This window comes from Lampris incognitus, chromosome 21 (assembly GCF_029633865.1).
Source record: "Lampris incognitus isolate fLamInc1 chromosome 21, fLamInc1.hap2, whole genome shotgun sequence".
Classification (NCBI taxonomy): Eukaryota; Metazoa; Chordata; class Actinopteri; order Lampriformes; family Lampridae; genus Lampris; species Lampris incognitus.
The window spans coordinates 1,872,275-1,891,854 of record NC_079231.1 but is presented as its reverse complement, the minus strand read 5'-3'; the positions used below and the strand labels follow the sequence as shown (position 1 = coordinate 1,891,854).

Below are 19,580 nucleotides of genomic sequence, written 5' to 3'. Positions count from 1 at the left end.
ATAAAAGGAGGGATTCTGAACACAGTGATCTGGGTGGAGGGCACCGCCAGTGGGGAAACGAGTGTAAACTCATCATTCACGAGCAAGTCATTTTCTATCAGCTGGTAGACAAAACAGCGTTCCTTCAAAAATACAACCACTGCTTTATTCATTCGTGAAGCAAACGAGATGTTCCATGCCCCACCTGTTCCCCTACTGCCAACAGCACCTGCTGCACCGTGGTACTGGGCTGCAGTGCTATCCTCACTTCATGCCTCAAAGACAGAGACGGCGTGTCAAGGGATGCCATGCCCGGCACGAAGCACGGCTCACCGTCCGCCAAAAACGATGACCAAACACACACAAAACCTCACTAAGAACAACCACAACTACAAAACAACCACACAATTAACACAGTAGGAAAAAGAAAAGAGGAAAAATCGAGAAAAAGTTACAGATTCTCTGCCAAACTCACCACGCTCTCCACCACCAAAACTCTCAGCATGCAGTGCAGTGAGAGAGAGAGACAGAGAGAGACCAAGAGAGAGACAGAGACAGAGAGAGAGAGAAAGAGAGAGAGACAGAGAAAAAATCTCAAAGCAAATTAGAATGTTATCGGGCCATAAAATCTGAATATGAATTGGAGGAATATCTCTTTACTGTCAGAGATACAAAGCAGAGGCAGATCCTGACCAAGTACAGACTCAGTGACCACAGTCTAGCCATAGAAAAAGTACAGACTCGGTGACCACAGTCTAGCCATAGAAAAAGCACAGACTCAGTGACCACAGTCTAGCCATAGAAAAAGTACAGACTCAGTGACCACAGTCTGGCCATAGAAAAAGCACAGACTCAGTGACCACAGTCTAGCCATAGAAAAAGTACAGACTCAGTGACCACAGTCTGGCCATAGAAAAAGCACAGACTCAGTGACCACAGTCTAGCCATAGAAAAAGTACAGACTCAGTGACCACAGTCTGGCCATAGAAAAAGCACAGACTCAGTGACCACAGTCTGGCCATAGAAAAAGTACAGACTCAGTGACCACAGTCTGGCCATAGAAAAAGCACAGACTCAGTGACCACAGTCTGGCCATAGAAAAAGTACAGACTCAGTGACCACAGTCTGGCCATAGAAAAAGTACAGACTCAGTGACCACAGTCTAGCCATAGAAAAAGTACAGACTCAGTGACCACAGTCTAGCCATAGAAAAAGTACAGACTCAGTGACCACAGTCTGGCCATAGAAAAAGTACAGACTCAGTGACCACAGTCTAGCCATAGAAAAAGCACAGACTCAGTGACCACAGTCTAGCCATAGAAAAAGTACAGACTCAGTGACCACAGTCTGGCCATAGAAAAAGCACAGACTCAGTGACCACAGTCTGGCCATAGAAAAAGTACAGACTCAGTGACCACAGTCTAGCCATAGAAAAAGTACAGACTCAGTGACCACAGTCTGGCCATAGAAAAAGTACAGACTCAGTGACCACAGTCTAGCCATAGAAAAAGCACAGACTCAGTGACCACAGTCTAGCCATAAAAAAGACAGACTAATAAAATCATGGCTGCCAAGAGAGCAAAGATTATGTGGTCACTGTATGACAGGTGAGGTGGAAACAGAGGTGCACTTCCTCCTGCACTGTGACAAACACAACCACATTAGGAACACCTACTTTAACATGTTTAATTGCATACTCCCAGGGTTCCAACATATAGGAGAAAGTGAGGGACTACCTGTCCTACTGGGACAGGGACAGACAGCAGCGCTTGCTGCCAAATACATCTCCGAGTGCCACCAAGCCAGGGACAGTGTGTAAACACCCCCATCATTTGCACATGCACATGCACATGCGCATGCACACACAAACATGTGCACGCGCACACACACCAGTTGCATACATGTATTGTTGTTGTAATACCTTTGCATTCTGTACTGTACTTTATATTCTGTACTGTACTTTGCATTCTGTACTGTACTTTGTATTCTGTACTTTTTAGCTTTGGCAATTCAATATGCTTTTTTGTCATGCCAATAAAGCTCAATTGAATTGAATTGAATTGAGAGACAGAGAGAGAGAGAGAGAGAAAGGGGGCTGAGACAGTAATATAGAATGAAGGTAAAATGAGCAATTAAAGGGAGGTGCAGAGGGAGGAAAGGAAAAGCAGCAGTAGTATGGCTGCATGATGCAGGAAATGTAAGCTGGATGATGCGGACTTTGGATAGCAGGCAGGAACTCCTTATCACAGCCTCTCAGTTTGACAAAGAGATATTTAATACCTTCCTCCCAGCCTCACTCCATCTTCTGCCTACACCATGACACCATGACACACCATGACACCAGGCTCATGGATGACCAGCATACCTTCCCCACTCCCCTCTGACCTTCTCAGGTCAGCTGAGACTGAAGAGGTCACTTGTGTAGATGATGATGAAACGTTTCTGTCAGGAAATGTTGTGTCCACATGACCTGATTCACCTCCTGGTATAGACACGTTTTGTCTGCTACCACCGATTAAACAGGAATCCAGCAGGCAGGAACTGGTCTTCTTCTTTTTTTTGCTGTAGTTTTTATCAAAGATGTTTGACTAATGGATGCTTTTTATCTTTATCATGTACATTCAGTGATCACTGATTCATAAAGAAAAACATCTTTGGAAATATTTTGCTCTCAACTGAGATATTTATTGTTAAAATGTGAATGCTACCCCAATAAAAGACTAATGGCCTAATAATGAAGTTGTTACAGATGTTATTATTATCATTGTTGTTGTTATTATTATCATTATTTTATTATTATTGGAGTATGAATGGAGTTGTTACAGATATTGTTATTATTATTGTTATTTTATTATTATTATTATTATATTATTGGAGTATGAATGGAGTTGTTACAGCTGATATTATTATTATTATTATTATTATTATTATTATTATATCATTGGAGTATGAATGGAGTTGTTACAGCTGATGTTATTATATATTATTATTATTATATTATTGGAGTATGAAGGGAGTTGTTACAGCTGGTATTATTATTATTATTGTTATTATGATATCATGAGTTGTGTGTGTATTTGAACACAAAACCTTCACATTTTATGCAGTAACGTTAGATTAATTAAAATGTGTTTTCCTCCTGCTAGACTGTTATCATGAGTCAGAAGATCAACCTGAAGGCTGAAAATGAAGAAGGGCACGTCCCAGACACTTCCTGTCAGGACCACGTGATAGGTAGGTCTCTGGCCAGGTGCATCTTGGGAGTAGACGGTCTGTGAAGGGTTTTGCTGATGTTGAACCATGTTGAGAGTTTGAAGACTTAAAATGTCAAACAGAAACACAGTTAAGTCGTGCCTGTGCAGTTGTGCAGATGTGCAGGGAGGATCAAGACTTAATGTTACTGACAAGGCTTTTTCATTTTACTTTGTGTGTGCTTTTTTTTAAAAAATTCAAATCAGATCAATGAAAGCCAATATGTTCTGAGACAACATCCGTGGAAGAGTGCTTCACAGTGAGCGCTGGAGCAAAGTAATTTCCACACGTGTTGGGCGTATCAAATGCCTTTGACCTCGACTTTCCTTCAGAGAAACACGTTTCAGTCAGAGACTTTCCAGACAAACAGAAATCTGCTGTCTCTCTCTCTCTGTCTCTGTCTCACTGTCTCTCTCTCTCTCTCTCTCTGCACTGCATGTGGGGAGGTTGGGTGCATAAGTGTGAGTGAGGGTGTTGAATGAGCTTGAGTGTGTTTTTTTTTTGGCTTAATTCAGTTTTTCTACTGCTTTCACGTTTCTTCTCTACATGGTGAGGTGAGAGAAGTTTAATTTTACTTCGTTGCTGGTTGTTGGGAAGTGACTGGAGTAACTGGTGGAAGTTTGGTGGTGTGCAGTATGGCGTCCCTCCCTGGTGAGGGCGCCCTCCCCTGTCTATCAGACACGGGGTTAGAGTTGTGGTTGACTCACGGTACACCGTGGAACAGGTTCTCCTGGCTGCAGGAGAACAGGTCGGCTATGAGAACATCACCTACGGCTCGATGTTCTGGCACCGGTTTACAGTTGTAGAACCTCCGGACATGCTCATACGGGAAGTACAGAGGACGCTGGTGAACTTCTTCTGGGGAGGCTTTCACTGGACCAAGTCTGCTGTATTGCTCCTACCAGTGCTAGAAGGAGGCCAGGGCCTGATTGACCTCCGCAGTCGTATCATGGCTTTTCGCCTTCAAACTGTGCAGCGCCTTTTATACCATGACCAGCGACTTTGCAGTGAAACAGCATCTGTGTTGCTTCGGAGGGTTATGAACCTGAACTATGACAAGCACTTGTTCCTTCTGGACCTGGCTGGCATGGAGTTCACTACGACACCCTTCTATCAATCTGTCCTCCATGCTTGGGGAACGGTCTTACGCACCAACAGAGACTACTCCCAGCTCTATGGCAGTATAGGGGAGGAACCCTGTTCCATAACCCACTGATACGCTGCATGATGCTCAGCTCCGTAAGTGTACAGAGATCCCTCATAAGAGCTGGACTTACAAAGTTAGTGTGTCTCAGATCAGGAGGACAGTGGAAGATGGCTGGCACTTTGAGCCAAGAGACTGGCTTTAAATCTCTTTGTTTGATGGAGAGGTTGTTGGGGGAAGTGATCAGTGCACCTCCTGGTTTCTACAGAGAGGCACTAGGAGCGGAGTGTGGAGTGGATCAGCAAGTTAGGCGGCCTGTTTTTCCATCTTTGTCAGTCCGTGCAGCAGTGGAGGGGCAGGAGGAAGTGAAGGGGGCCATCCTGTCTTTCAGAACACCAGAACTACATGACTTCTAAAGAACATCTTAGAAGGCCTTGTATGCAGTCACTATAAAGGTTCTCAACAGAACATCACTAGCCGGTGTACAGGAGTCGAGGTGGTTGAGTGTGTTGGCACCAAGCTCGTCCCCCAGGGGCAGATGGAGGTCCCTGTACAAACCCCCCCATAGAGAAACGCACTGCGGATCTACAGTGGAGGGTGGTACACGGGGCTGTGGCTACAACAGACATGTGGCTCACATTGATCCTAGGGCAGGGAGCCACCACTCTTTCTGTAATGATGAGGACACTCTACAGCACTTATGGCTCAGATGTCCCAGGTTAAGCCCTCTTTTCTCTGTCCTGCAGCAGGGGCTCAGAGGTTTTGGAGAGGTTCTCGAAGACAGCCTGTTTGTCTTTGGTCCGAGGTACACGGCAGCACCGTGCAGACGTGTCACCTTGGTTAATTTTCTGATAGGTCAGGCAAAAATGAGCATTTGGCTTAGCAGAAGGAACAGAATGAAAGGCACAGGGTCCGCAGATGCTACACTCATGTTCAGGGGTCTAGTGGCTGCTCGGCTGAAAATAGAGTTCATGTTTTTCAAACTTAGTTCAAACTTGGAAGAATTTATTTCTATTTGGGGACATGGGGATGTGCTGGGCACTGTAGAAAACCAAGTGCTGCTTCTTAATTTCTGAAAAAATATAAGGGAAGGTGTGTATCCTTTTGTTTTTACTGTGTATAGGCGATTGTTGTGTTTTTCACTATGTATATGAGTATTTGTGTTAATGTTGTTATCTTGATGTGAATGAAGAATTGGACCATTAAAGGCTTGGTTAAAGGTCAAAGGTCTCTCTCTGTCTCTGTCTCTCTCTGTCTCTCTCTGCCAATTCAGTTCGATTCGATTTAATTCAATGATGCTTTATTGGCATGACTGCATTAATTACAATGTTGCCAAAGCAAAACAGGTCAAGAATACTAAACAAAACAAAAAAAAGGAAAAAGGAAGACATAGATCTGGCAGAAACATAGAACAGCACTTGAACAGCAACTGACAGTAACTGACAGTGTTTTTGTCACTCACTGACCCTTAGGCTATGGCATTCTGACACATACTGTGCCGCAAGGTGTGCACTTTGGGCCTCTCCTAAAATAAGTGGCCATAGTTCTTTCTTATCCAGGAGTAGAAAATTTGAAATCTGATTTTCAAATTTCTCCTGGTATTTTTCTCTTATGTTCCGTAATTTTTCACAATTTAGGAGGGAGTGCATCTCTGTCTCCACCTCACCTGCCCTACAATGACCACATATTCTTTGCTCTTTTGGTAGCCAAGATGTTGTGTGTCTGCCCTTTTCAGTGGCTAGACTGTGGTCAGTGAGCCTGTACTTGGTAAGGATGTGACTCTGCTGACTGTCTCTGACAGTGGACAGACAGTCAGCCAGTTTGTATTCTCTTTTTAGGTCCCGATAACATTCTAACTTGTGTTGTAATTTGGTTGCTATATCCCAGTGCTCCACATATATGAGTTGTTGCATTGTGTGATGTGGTTTACACTAGTCTGTGGTTGGTTAGCAGTGTTAGTCTGAAACTCATCTATGTCAGTGGTTACGGGTTAGTTAGTTTCACAACCAGCTGGCTGAGGGGACTCTTTCTTAGCTCTTGGATTTGGATGCTTTAAATTGCAATGTGTTGTGGAGACTTGATTTAAGGTGCATCCAGAATTTAAGTGATCTGTTTTGGATATGTATTATCAACGTGAAACGGCCTATTTCTGCCCTGCATGCATTTGTTGGTGTTTTCCTTTGTATGTTTAGCAGTTGTCAACAGAATTCTGCATGCATGGCTTCTATTGGATGTTTGTCCCATCTAGTGTAGTCTTGCTGGCTGAGTGGAGCCCGTACTTCACTTCCATATACTGCAATGGGCAGGAGGACACTGTCAAAGACTTTGGACGAGATTTTAAGTGGGATGTCTATTTTATAGAATTGTCTTTTTATTGCATAGAAAGCTCTTCGGGCTTTCTCTTTAAGTGCATTCACTGCCAGACGAATGCTTCCTGAGGCACTGATTTTCAGTCCCAGGTAATCATAATTTAACGTATGCTCTAGGGCGGTGTTACCTAGACTAAATAGGTGTCTACTTTTCTGACACCTGGGCTTCTTCTGGAAAATCATAGTTTTTGTCTTTTTTTAAGTTTACTGTCAGGGCCCCGTTTTGGCAGTATTTCTCTAGCAGATCCAGATGCTGCTGTAGACCCTGTTCTGTGGGTGGCATCAGCACCAGCTCATCTGCATAGAACAAGAATTTAACTTCTGTGTTGTTTCAGGTGAGGCCAGGAGCTGCAGATTGTTCCAGTAACACCGCTAACTCAGTGATGTAGATATTGAACAGGGTTGGACTCAAACTGCAGCCCTGTCTCACCCCTCAGCCTTGAGTGAAGTATTCTGTTCTTTTGTCGCCAATTTTTACTCCGTACTTATTTTCCAAATATGTAGATTTGATTATGTCAAATACTTTACCCCCTACACCACTTTGGAGGATTTTATAATATAAACCATCGTGCCAGATAGAATCAAATGCTTTCTTAAAATCAATGAAGCATGCAAATATGTTTCCTTTATTTTTTTGGTGAACATGTTGATTAATTAGGGTGTGTAGGGTGTAGATGTGATCTGGAGTGCGGTGATTTGGTAGAAAGCCAATCTGACTCTTGCTCAAGACACTGTGTTCAGTAAGGAAGGCCTGTATTCGGGTATTAACAATACAGCAGAAGACCTTCCTCAGGTTACTGCTCACACAGATGCCTTGGTAGTTATTGGGGTCAAATTTATCTCCACTCTTGTATATTGGGGATATAAGCCCCCTATTCCAGGTGTCAGAAAAGCAGCCAGCTTGTAGAACCAGGTTGAACAGTTTAAGCAGGGCCTTCTGCAGCTCAAAAGAACTGTGTCTGAGCATTTCAGTCCTGATGCTGTCAGGGCCACAGGCTTTTTTTGGTTTGAGACTTTGGAGTTTGTCTTTTAGTTCGTCTAGTGAAATTTGGTGGTCAATTGGGTTCTGATTGTTTTTTATAGTTGATTCCAGTATTTCCAGCTTTTCTTTTATATGTTTTTGTTCAGTTGAGAGGTCTTCTGGCAGTATTTCTTTGGATAGGTTTTCAAAATATTTTTTCCAAATGTCTCCATTTTGAATGGCTAGTTCCTGGGATTATTTAGAATTCAAATTGTTCCATTTTCCCTAGAACTGATTTTTATTTAAAGACTCTTCAATGTCTCAGAGAGTTTTGTTGTAGTGATCTTACTTTTTCCGTTTTAAAATTTGTTTATATTCTTTGAGTTTCTCACAGTATTTTTGTCTTAATTCAGTTTTCTGTGGTAGATGGTGTTTTAGATTAGATATTTGTCGTAGTTTCTTTCTTGCATTGCTACAGTCTCCATCAAACCATTTCTCTTTTTGTGGTCTCCGATTCTGCCCATTGTTGACTTCTCTCAGGTTAGTCTTGATAGCTGACCTATTAAATATTTATTAATTTGTTCAACTGCCAGGTTTACATCATCTGAGTTTGGTTGGAATGGTGTTAGAAGAAATGTGTTAATGAGGTTAATGATCTCTGTAGAGCTGGTTGCCTTATTAAATTCAGCCATGCTGTTTGAAGCCCATGTGTATGTTGGGTTTAATCTGAACAGTTTGCAGGGCTTTGACTGGGTGTTCTTTGGTTGACCAATTAATTTTAAGAACACATTTATATGGCAGTGGTCTGATAATTGTGTCGGTGGTCTGACAGTGAATGCACTAATGAAGGGGGGGGGGTCCATGTCGATGATGGTAAGAGCTGAGCGGTAAGTGAACCAGCCTAAAGAGTCCCCTCTGATCCTACCATTAAGCATATACAGGCCTAAGGCTCGACAGAGGTGTACTAACTCATTCCCGTTTTTGTTTACAACACTATCAGGGTTGTGACGTTTTGTAGTGGTGGGGATAAGGTACAGAGAGGTAGTGGTGGGGGTAAGGTACAGAGAGGTAGTGGTGGGGGTAAGGTACAGAGAGGTAGTGGTGGGGATAAGGTACAGAGAGGTAGTGGTGGGGGTAAGGTACAGAGAGGTAGTGGTGGGGTACAGAGGTACAGAGAGGTAGTGGTGGGGGTAAGGTACAGAGAGGTAGTAGTGGGGGTAAGGTACAGAGAGGTAGTGGTGGGGGTAAGGTACAGATAGGTAGTGGTGGGGGTAAGGTACAGAGAGGGTTGCCTGAATATGTGGCCATATCCCTGAGTCTCAATGCAGTCTGGCTTTGAACCTGTCCTTGCATTAAAATCCCGAAACAATAGCACATTCTCCTAAGCCTGGAAATGGCTGGTGTCTGTGTGGAGATGGCTAAAGAGGTGGTCATCATAATATGGTGACTCCACGAGGGGGCATGTACGCTGCACAAACGTACAGGTCGTTGTCACAGTAAATATTGCCTTTTTTGAGCTTAAGCCAAATGTGTGTTGGTCCTTTTTTAATTTGGGTTAGTTGGGTTGCTAAGCTTTCTCTGTACCAAATAATAACTCCACCTGAGTCTCTGCCAGGTTTTACATCTTTTGCTTAAGCGAGGGCAGTAAAATGTCCCCACAGCCAGAGGGGCAGTGGGTGTCCACATCAGCACCACACCATGTGTCAGTCAGCACCATGATGCCTTGGTCATTAATATTCCTCAGGAAATCTGGGTTTGTACTTTTAGCTCCTAAGAGTGAGGAGTACAGACCCTGAGTATTCCACGAGCTCACAGTGAGAGGTGTCATCACTACAACATGTTATGTTAGATAGTATTCCACCAGCTCACAGTGAGAGATGTCATCACTACAACATGTTATGTTAGATAGTATTCCACCAGCTCACAGTGAGAGATGTCATCACTACAACATGTTATGTTAGATAGTATTCCACCATCTGACATTGAGAGATGTGGTCACTACAACATGTTATGTTAGATAGTATTCCACCAGCTGACAGTGAGAGATGTCGTCACTACAACATGTTATGTTAGTTGTTGGCACTTAGCAGCTAATACCAGTTAGCCGCCAATACCAGTTAGCAGCTAATACCAGTTAGCAGCTAATACCAGTTAGCCGCCAATACCAGTTAGCAGCTAATACCAGTTAGCAGCTAATACCAGTTAGCCGCCAATACCAGTTAGCCACCAATATACTGGAGTGTATGAACATCTTACTGTACATGGTCCTGAGGCTTTAGATTCTCCCTGATATAACCCCTCGCCTTAGATGGCTCTTCCTTCCAACCGCTTTTCTGGGCCGGACGATGAAGTGATATGCTTTTATCCAAAGCAACGTACAATAAGTGCATCATTTAACATAGGAAATCAGGAGAACTACTAGTCATCAGAGGTCATACGTGCATCTTCTCTCTAAACAAGCATCTAAGAGCAAAACCAGTGCTAAAGTAAAAGTGCAAGAAAGATTTATTTTGTTTAAATGAGTGAATACAATAAGTGGTAAGAACAAGTAACAGGGTAGTAGTTCTTGAAGAGGTGAGTTTTCAACCTGCGCTGAAAGATGGGCAGCGACTCCACTGTCCTGACATCAGTGGGGAGTTCATTCCACCACTGTGGGGCCGGGACAGAAAATTAATATATTGAGTTGCTTCATGTGCATGCATTGCTGCAGCTACAGGTTATATTAATGTACTGAGTTGCTTCATGTGCATGCATTCCTGCAGCTACAGGTTATATTAATGTACTGAGTTGCTTCATGTGCATGCAGGTGTGTGTGATGTGATGACGGGAGAGGTTTTGGTAGTAGATTTTCCGTGTGATGTTCATTCTGGGTGAAGTTTGAACGACACACAACAAAGACCAGATGTCTGTGAAGACCAACACACATGTGTAACCTGGACATAAAAAACAGCAATTATGGCCTTTCTGTGGAAACTCTCAGTTGTAAAAATTATTAGTTTAATTAAATATTTCACAAAAGCAAAACTTCTTGTATGTTCCAGGAAAAGGTTGGTGAAACAGTCCGGTAGCTTGATGTGAGCTGTGTCTCCTCTGACGACACCAATTTATCAGTTAATTAAATTAAATCGCTCTCTTAATGACCGCCAAGCCAAGTGTGTTAGCACCATGTTAAGAAAATAAAAGTCCTGATTTCCACTCGTAGACACACACACACACACGTGGTATATATATGTGTGTGTGTGTGTGCGTGTGTGTTATATACACACATATATATGTGTAAGTTTGACAACTGATGATTGCTTATGGCCTGAAACAGGCTTGTACCGTCTCATAAACAATTTACTTGACTCTGGATTATTTTGCTCCTTATTTGTTGAGCACTTTCCCTACCGTTGAGTGTTTGTTTTAACAAAGTTCTATATAAATCACAGAGGTTTGTGATGGTGTGAATGTGGTTTTAGTGGAACCTTTCATATCAAATGAATCAGTGGTGAATAATAACCATCATGTATTCCTGCTTTGCAGATTAAATGAAATGTGTTTTCTCTCTCTCGTGTCCCGTCTGCCTGTAACTGAACCCCCCAAAGACGCCTTGTTTACACATCACCCCTTCCGCTGCATGTGAAGCTACACCCCTCTCTCTCCACCCATGTCGTTTTCCCTGCTTCTCCCAGACGTCACACTCCTCTTCCCTGTCCCCGTCCTCAGGCTCCGGCTGCCAGACAAGAACCTTGGACAGTGGCATCGGCACCTTCCCCCTCCCCGACTCAGTCATGCGGGCTGGTGGACGCCACATGCCCAAGTCGGAGTCCAGTCCAGACCACTTTACCAGCGGTCTTGCCGAGTTTGACCAGAACCCTCCCTCGTCTCCCCCCAACCTGTCATCCAGCCAGACGAAAGTGCCTTCCCCCTCTAAAACCCGGCTGCACGCGCCCCCCGCCGCCCTAGGCCCCTCTCTGTCCCAGCCCGCTGTGACCTGCAGCACCACCCAGAGCCCTCTGCCCAAACCCACCTCTTCTGGTAAGTCAGATCCACATCTAACCGTGTTGCCTTCAAGTCTTCCTATCAGCAGCCGAGCTGAGCATAGTGCTGCATGATGTCATCATAGTAATCAACGTATCAATGTATATGCATATCATGATATCCACTTCCATATGTTTAAGAATCCAACTGAGCTTCCTCACATTGAACTATTTGTAATGTAATGTATGATATTAAACAAAACTAGTTTTGACATAATACTGCCTGACATATTTCACACCTCATTCTGTGAGAAATGAGAGGTCATAGATTCCCATTACCATTAATTTAAACAACAAATTTGTGTATCACGATATGATAAAATCTGAATTTCATCCTGATACAACACCATTGTAAGATGATAATGATCCTAAATTATCATTGCCCAGGCCTAAATGAGGATTAAACTTTTTGGTACGTCGTTATACTCTGCTGTGTTTTTGTAAATTCGCTTCTTCTGCCAAGGCCAGGAGAGAACAGTCCAGGGAACAGTCTGAAGTTTTCATGTAGACGCAGGCAGAGGCCAAGAGAGAACAGTCCAGGGAACAGTCTGAAGGAGGTTTCGTGTAGACGCAGGCAGAGGGCAGGAGAGAACAGTCTGGGGAGCAGTCTGCAGGAGGTTTCATGTACACGCAGGCAGAGGCCAGGAGAGAACAGTCCAGGGAACAGTCGGCAGGAGGTTTCATGTAGACGCAGGCAGAGGCCAGGAGAGAACAGTCCAGGGAACAGTCTGAAGGAGGTTTCGTGTAGACGCAGGCAGAGGGCAGGAGAGAACAGTCTGGGGAGCAGTCTGCAGGAGGTTTCATGTAGACGCAGGCAGAGGCCAGGAGAGAACAGTCCAGGGAGCAGTCTGCAGGAGGTTTCATGTAGACGCAGGCAGAGGCCAGGAGAGAACAGTCTGGGGAGCAGTCTGCAGGAGGTTTCATGTAGACGCAGGCAGAGGCCAGGAGAGAACAGTCCAGGGAACAGTCTGCAAGAGGTTTCATGTAGACGCAGGCAGAGACCAAGAGAGAACAGTCCAGGGAGCAGTCTGCAGGAGGTTTCATGTAGACGCAGGCAGAGACCAGGAGAGAACAGTCCAGGGAACAGTCTGCAAGAGGTTTCATGTAGACGCAGGCAGAGGCCAGGAGAGGACAGTCCAGGGAACAGTCGGCAGGAGGTTTCATGTAGGCACAGGCCGAGGCCAGGAGAGAACAGTCCAGGGAACAGTTGGCAGGAGGTTTCATGTAGGCGCAGGCAGAGGGCAGGAGAGAACAGTCCAGGGAGCAGTCTGCAGGAGGTTTCATGTAGACGCAGGCAGAGGCCAGGAGAGAACAGTCCAGGGAACAGTCGGCAGGAGGTTTCATGTAGGCGCAGGCAGAGGCCAGGAGAGAACAGTCCAGGGAACAGTTGGCAGGAGGTTTCATGTAGGCGCAGGCAGAGGCCAGGAGAGAACAGTCCAGGGAACAGTCTGCAGGAGGTTTCATGTAGGCACAGGCAGAGGCCAGGAGAGAACAGTCCAGGGAACAGTCGGCAGGAGGTTTCATGTAGGCGCAGGCAGAGGCCAGGAGAGAACAGTCCAGGGAACAGTCTGCAAGAGGTTTCATGTAGACGCAGGCAGAGGCCAGGAGAGAACAGTCCAGGGAGCAGTCTGCAGGAGGTTTCATGTAGATGCAGGCAGAGGCCAGGACAGAACAGTCCAGGGAACAGTCTGCAAGAGGTTTCATGTAGACGCAGGCAGAGGCCAGGAGAGAACAGTCCAGGGAACAGTTGGCAGGAGGTTTCATGTAGACACAGGCAGAGGCCAGGAGAGAACAGTCCAGGGAACAGTCGGCAGGAGGTTTCATGTAGACGCAGGCAGAGTGCTAAATGACGAGCCTTGAAAAGCTCTTGACAGCTGGATTTTTCCTGTCAGTGAGTGAAATATTAAATATTGACCATGCAGACACTTCCTCCATAAGCCACTCCCAACTCAGCCAGTTATGTGGTTGATTAGACTGAATTAAAGAAATTAAGCTTTTTTCATTCAGGTGCTGGCATGAGGCCATCGCGTCAAGCCAGAAAAGTCCACAGTCCATTTTGCTGACCCTCAGTCCATTTAAATGACACCAGAATCTTTTCTCATCGTGTTGGCCTCAGTACAAAGCCGTGCACACAATGCCCTGAGGAGGCCTGCTGATGTCACTGGATAAGAAGGCCAACAAAGCCAAGTCAGGAATCAGGAACACTTTATTTGTTCTTTCCCCCAGCCCTCAGCAGTGCAAGACAAAGACACAACCACATCCACAAACTACAAGAACTTCAAGAATACACGTATATCCAAATTAACACACATATAAAAACTAAACAAAAAAAATCACTGTTCAGGAGAACGAACACCAGCCAGGATGACTGTCGGAACTGCCGGTCTGCATGGGCTAGCACTTAGCTTAGCACTTAGCCTGCCCTGCCTCCATGTCCTGTCGGACCGCCCTCGATGCTTCGTCTTCAGGTGCAGCTCCAGGCCGTGGTCCGTGGGCCGACAGGATGCAGTAGACCAGGTTCTCCCAGCTGATCCAGCACCAGCTCTCCCAGCCAGACACCCTTGATACACCACCCCGCACTCCACACGACAACACCTAACAAACCACAGTCAACACTAGGCGTGGCCGCTGCCAGACTGCCTTTGGTGTGATCGGAACTGCCGGTCTGCATGGGCTGGCTGCTAGATCATCAAATTGAATCATCAGATTGATTCAGAGATCATCAGGTTGATGTGATGCTAGATCATCAGACGCCGTCATTTACTATAGACAAAAGACGTGTCATTGGTGTCGGTGGGGTCTGCCATTCCCACCGTGTCTGATATGGATTGATATGTTCAATCTCACTGTGTCAGATGACTTTGTGGATCAGTCTTCTTTCTCCAAAATACAAACGCCACCACTGGATTATCTCACCAGGGCTACACCAAAATCTGCGACCATTCAAAATCTTTACCTGCACGTGAAGGTGAATGTTCAGGATCATGGTAGGAAAACAAAGACCATCAGATGAAGCCAAATCCACCAAAGTAAAGATATGAAGGATAAGGTGTTCAAAGCCTATAGAGCATTGTTAGTCTGTGTCTGTGTTTTCATCTCAGCTCCATGGTAGAAGGTGTTTCAATGTAGATGAAGAACAAGTTTTCTGGTATGGAGTCTCTTAACCGGTGGATTAGGTCCTCCATCTGTAAGGAGCTTTGGAGATATGATGTCACGACAGGAGAATAATGACCTTCCTCTAGAAGAAATATCATTTTTTAAACCTTCCATAAATCATCTCCCGACTCCAAAGTCAAAAAGCACCAGCTGAGTGGGCTCTTATGCACAGGTTCAGTCTTTAATCTTCATGTGTACTGACAGGACAGAAGCTCAACTCCAAAACAAAGTGTGAGATGAACAAGACAGACGGGAGGACACACCCTTCTTAACTTTAGATGACGGGAGACGGAAAGGTGTTTTTCAAAAAGAACTGCGTTCACCCTTCCTATGTGTCCAAAGACAGAGGCCGAGGTACAGGAAGGAGACGTAAAGACGGGCAGAAAGGTTTTATTTGTCTAATAGAGAAACAGAGAGAGTATCACTTCTGATGAACTGCATTTTTTAAGCTCCCCTCCATTTGTATTTGGGTTGTGAGAGTGTGTGTGTGTGTGTGTGTGTGTGTGTGTGTGTGTGTGTGTGTGTGTGTGTGTGTGTGTGTGTGTGTGTGTGTGTGTGTGTGTGTGTGTGTGTGTGTGTGCGCGCGCTGAACTGTTTGTCCCATCTTTCCTTTCTCTTGGTCTTATTGTAGAGGCCCTCAGGACAAACAGGAGGAGTTTTGCTGTTTCAGACGAGACACCTGACAGAGAGGAGGAGGCAGAGAGAGGGATGAATGCCAAGGACCTCCATCATCCACCTGCTGTAAGTCAACATACCTCCATTGAAAAGAACAGGAAATGGCATTTAACACAAATGGAGGGGGGGAAATGGAGGAAAATGACTGCTGGGATAGGCTCCAGCATCCCCACAACCCTGAGAGCAGGATAAGCGGTTTAAATGATGGATGGATGGCTGGGTGGATGGAGGAAAAAAAGCACAAAAGCTGTGAGAAAGATGATACAAAATCAGTTCATAGGAATTCGCTGCTTCACTTACATACGACATCTCTTTGAAACCCAGACCAGCATTTTACAAACAACATAAATATAACAAGATATATGATGAGTCGGCCCTGTGATGGCCTGGCGGCCTGTCCGGGGCGGCTCCCCGCCTGCCGCCCAATGACTGCTGGGATAGGCTCCAGCATCCCCATGACCCTGACAGCAGGATAAACGGTTTGGATAATGGATATGATGAGCCAAAACATTATGACCACCTGCCTGACAATAATAGTATAATAATAATAATAATAATAAATTTGATTTGTATAGCACCTTTCATACATAAAATGCAGCTCAAAGTGCTTTACAGTAAAAACAGGGGAAACTAAACTCAACAACGTGTCTGTGAATGTTCTCATTCATCCAGGTCATGGTTATCCAAAGGAGTTGAATCAAGTGCAGCTGGGCTTGGTATATATCCGTGAAGACGTTTCGCCTCTCATCCAAGAGGCTTCCTCAGTTCGTGCCTTTCTTTTTTTTTTTTTTTAAACTTTATTTTCAAGTTTTTTTGAAACAGGTATACAAAGCACACGAACAACAACAACAACAACAAATATGTAGGAATCCCCCCTCCCCCCCAAGGCTCAAAAAAGAAGAAGAAAAAAAGGAAAGAAAAAAAAAGGACTATGCCGGGATTTCTTATTCCAATTCTACATAATAGCCATATTTTTGAAGACGATATAAAGTTGTACACATATATCTATAAGTATTGTCGTTACAACCAGGTAAATAAAAAGTAAATTCAGTAAAGTCTATGAAAGGACTCCAGGTCAAAGTAAAGTTTTTGCGGGTTTTACATATTTTATATCAGAGCTTTTCTAAAGGTAGAAAGGACAGCACCTTCCTCAGCCACTGCAAAAATGATGGCGCTTTATTCCACTTCCGGTTAAATAGGATAAGTCTGCGTGCTAGTAATGAGGCAAATGCTGGAGCATTTGCCTGTAAAGTTGTGACCTTACAGTTAGGGGGTGGTATGCCAAAGGTGGCTGTGTGAAAATCAGGGTTTATGGTCTGTTTACAGATATGGGAGAATACATTAAATACCTGTCCCCAATAACTGTTGAGGGAGGGGCATGCCCAGAACATGTGTCCCACCGAGGCTGGACTATGACTGCACCTCGGACAGCTAGGGTCTGTGGTGGGAAAGATTCTGGCAAGCTTGTCCCCCGAGTAGTGAAGACGGTGAAGCACCTTAAACTGAATTAACCCATGTGGTATACACAATGAGGACGTATGTATACGAGTTAAGCTGTCCCGCCATGCCTCTTCAGAAAGCTCTACACCCAAATCTCTCTCCCCCATGCAGTTTTTGTTTTGTCCCAGGATATCTGTTTCAATCCCTGTATCAGTGTGTAAATTATAGAGACCCGTTTTTTCCCAAAGGGATCCATCTCTAGAATAACATCTAATTGGCTCCTGGGTGGCAGATACGGAAATTAGGGAAACACTTTCTTGGCAAAGCTACGGATTTGAAGGTTTCTAAAAAAATGGGATCTGGGTATGTTATGGTCTTTGGTAAGTGTTTCAAATGAGGTGAATGTTCCATCGTTAAATAGATCACAGAAAAACACCAGTCCATTTCTATGCCAAAGTTGAAATGCGTTATCTAACACAGATGACGAGAAGAATTGATTATTTGCTACTGGAAAAAGCCCGCTAGCATGCTTTAATCCAAAATGCCTCCTAAACTGGAGCCATATCCTAAGTGAAGCTTTAACCACTGGGTTTGTTATTTGTATGTTAGCATTATGTGGTAGTGGAGAGGTGAATATCGGTAAAGGATTGGATACAAGCTCCATGTGAACCCAATCTGTACCCTGTTGATTCTTATATGTAAATGCCCAATGTAAAAGTTTTACAATGTTCGCAGCCCAGTAGTAACAAATAAAGTTAGGCAAGCCTAATCCCCCTGTCTCCTTAGGGACCTCCAAGTATATTTTCTTCATCCTGGGGTTTGAATTGTTCCAGATGAATGATGAAATTAATCTATCTAATTGTTGAAAAGTTGTCTTAGGTATGAATATGGGAATCATTTGAAAAAGAGAGAAATCTGGGTAAGACTGTCATTTTAACTATATTAATGCGGCCAGCTAATGAAATTGGTAGCGTTGACCACTTTTTAAAATCTTGTTTTGTTCGTTCGATTAGTGTTTTAAAGTTATGGTTATATAACCTCCCCATTGTGCGAGTGACTTTGATTCCTAAATATGTAAATACATTATGTTCAAGTTTAAATGGAAAGCTAGAGTAGTCTCTATCAGTGTGGTTAATCGGAAAAAGCAAGCTCTTTGAATAGTTTATCTTATAACCTGACAGGCGACCAAAGTTATCCAGGGTAAGTAATAGTCTTGGTATAGATTCTATTGGGTTGGATATATATATCAACAGGTCATCTGCATAAAGTGATACCTTATGCAATTTACCACCTCGTAAGATACCTTTAATGCCATCCTCTGCCCTAAGAGCTATAGCAAGTGGCTCAATTGCCAAATCGAACAGGTAAGGCGAGAGGCTGCAGCCCTGTCTGAAGCCCCTATGGAGTGAAAAATAATCAGAAATAATATTCGTCTGCACTGCGGCTGTTGGTGAGCAATACAATATTTTAACCCATGCTAGGATTGAGAAACCAAAGCCAAACCTTTCTAGAACAACAAATAGATATTGCCATTCGATGCGGTCAAATGCCTTCTCAGCATCTAAAGAAATCACTACTTCTGTCTGTTCTACGGAATGTGGTGTGTACAGTACAGTAAATAGGCGGCGCATGTTATAGAATGACTGCCTGCCTGGTATAAAACCAGTTTGATCAGGGTTAACAATCGTTGGGACAACAGTTTCAATATGGGTGGCCAAGATTTTTGTAGTCACAATTCAACAAGCTTACAGGGCGGTAGGGGCCACACAGTAGGGGATCTTTTTCTTTTTAAGTAACACTGACATGATTGCCTGCATCATAGTTTGGGGCAATTTCTGTTGGTTAAAAATTTCCTGATACATCAGGTTAAGTATTGGTGCCAGCTTGGTAGCAAATTCTTTATACATTTCAATTGTGAAACCATCCGGACCCGGTGCTTTGTTGCTCTGCATGGATTTAATTGCTTGTATCACTTCCTGTGTTGATATCTCTCTGTCTATCTGTGCTCTGTCTTCAAGGGCAATTTTTGGTATGGTCAGACCGTCTAAAAAAGTGAAAATATGCGACAAGTCGCTGGGCAGTTTTGAACTATAAAGGGTAATATAAAATTGTTTAAACTGGTTATTGATGGTGTCAGGGTCGGTAGTCTTTATCCCAGCTGCTGTGCAAATTTCAGAAATAGTGTTAGCGGCTGTGGACTGTCTAACCTGATGGGCTAATAGTTTTCCAGCTTTCTCTCCATGCTCATAAAATGTCTGTTTTGATTTAAAGAATAATTGTTCCGTTTGTTTAATGGAGAGATTGTCGAAATCTGTTTTTAATAATAATTTTTTCTTATAAAGTTCAGATGTTGGGGAATCAGCATATGAACGGTCCACTTCCGCTATACTATGGGACAGTTCTGTTAGACGTTGTTTATGTTTCTTTCTCTCATGTGCTGTGTATGAGATTATTTGGCCTGTAAGGTAGGCTTTGAGAGCCTCCCAAACAATAGTTAGTGGCATATCCGGAGTGTGGTTGAATTCCATAAAGATATCTATCTGCTGGGAGAGAAATTTTTTAAAGGAGTCCCTGGACAGTAA

At 44.0% G+C, this 19,580-nt stretch overlaps 1 protein-coding gene across 1 annotated transcript in view; it reads left to right on the top strand.

Annotated features, from left to right (window-relative positions):
- Positions 1 to 19,580, top strand: part of LOC130131744 (nck-associated protein 5-like) — a 179,317-nt gene that overhangs the window by 144,796 nt on the left and 14,941 nt on the right. Inside the window, exons 14-16 of the mRNA XM_056301543.1 lie at positions 3,126 to 3,213; positions 11,414 to 11,725; positions 15,515 to 15,624. Of these exons, the coding sequence (XP_056157518.1) occupies positions 3,126 to 3,213; positions 11,414 to 11,725; positions 15,515 to 15,624 (510 nt within the window). The remainder of the gene's footprint in view (positions 1 to 3,125; positions 3,214 to 11,413; positions 11,726 to 15,514; positions 15,625 to 19,580) is intronic.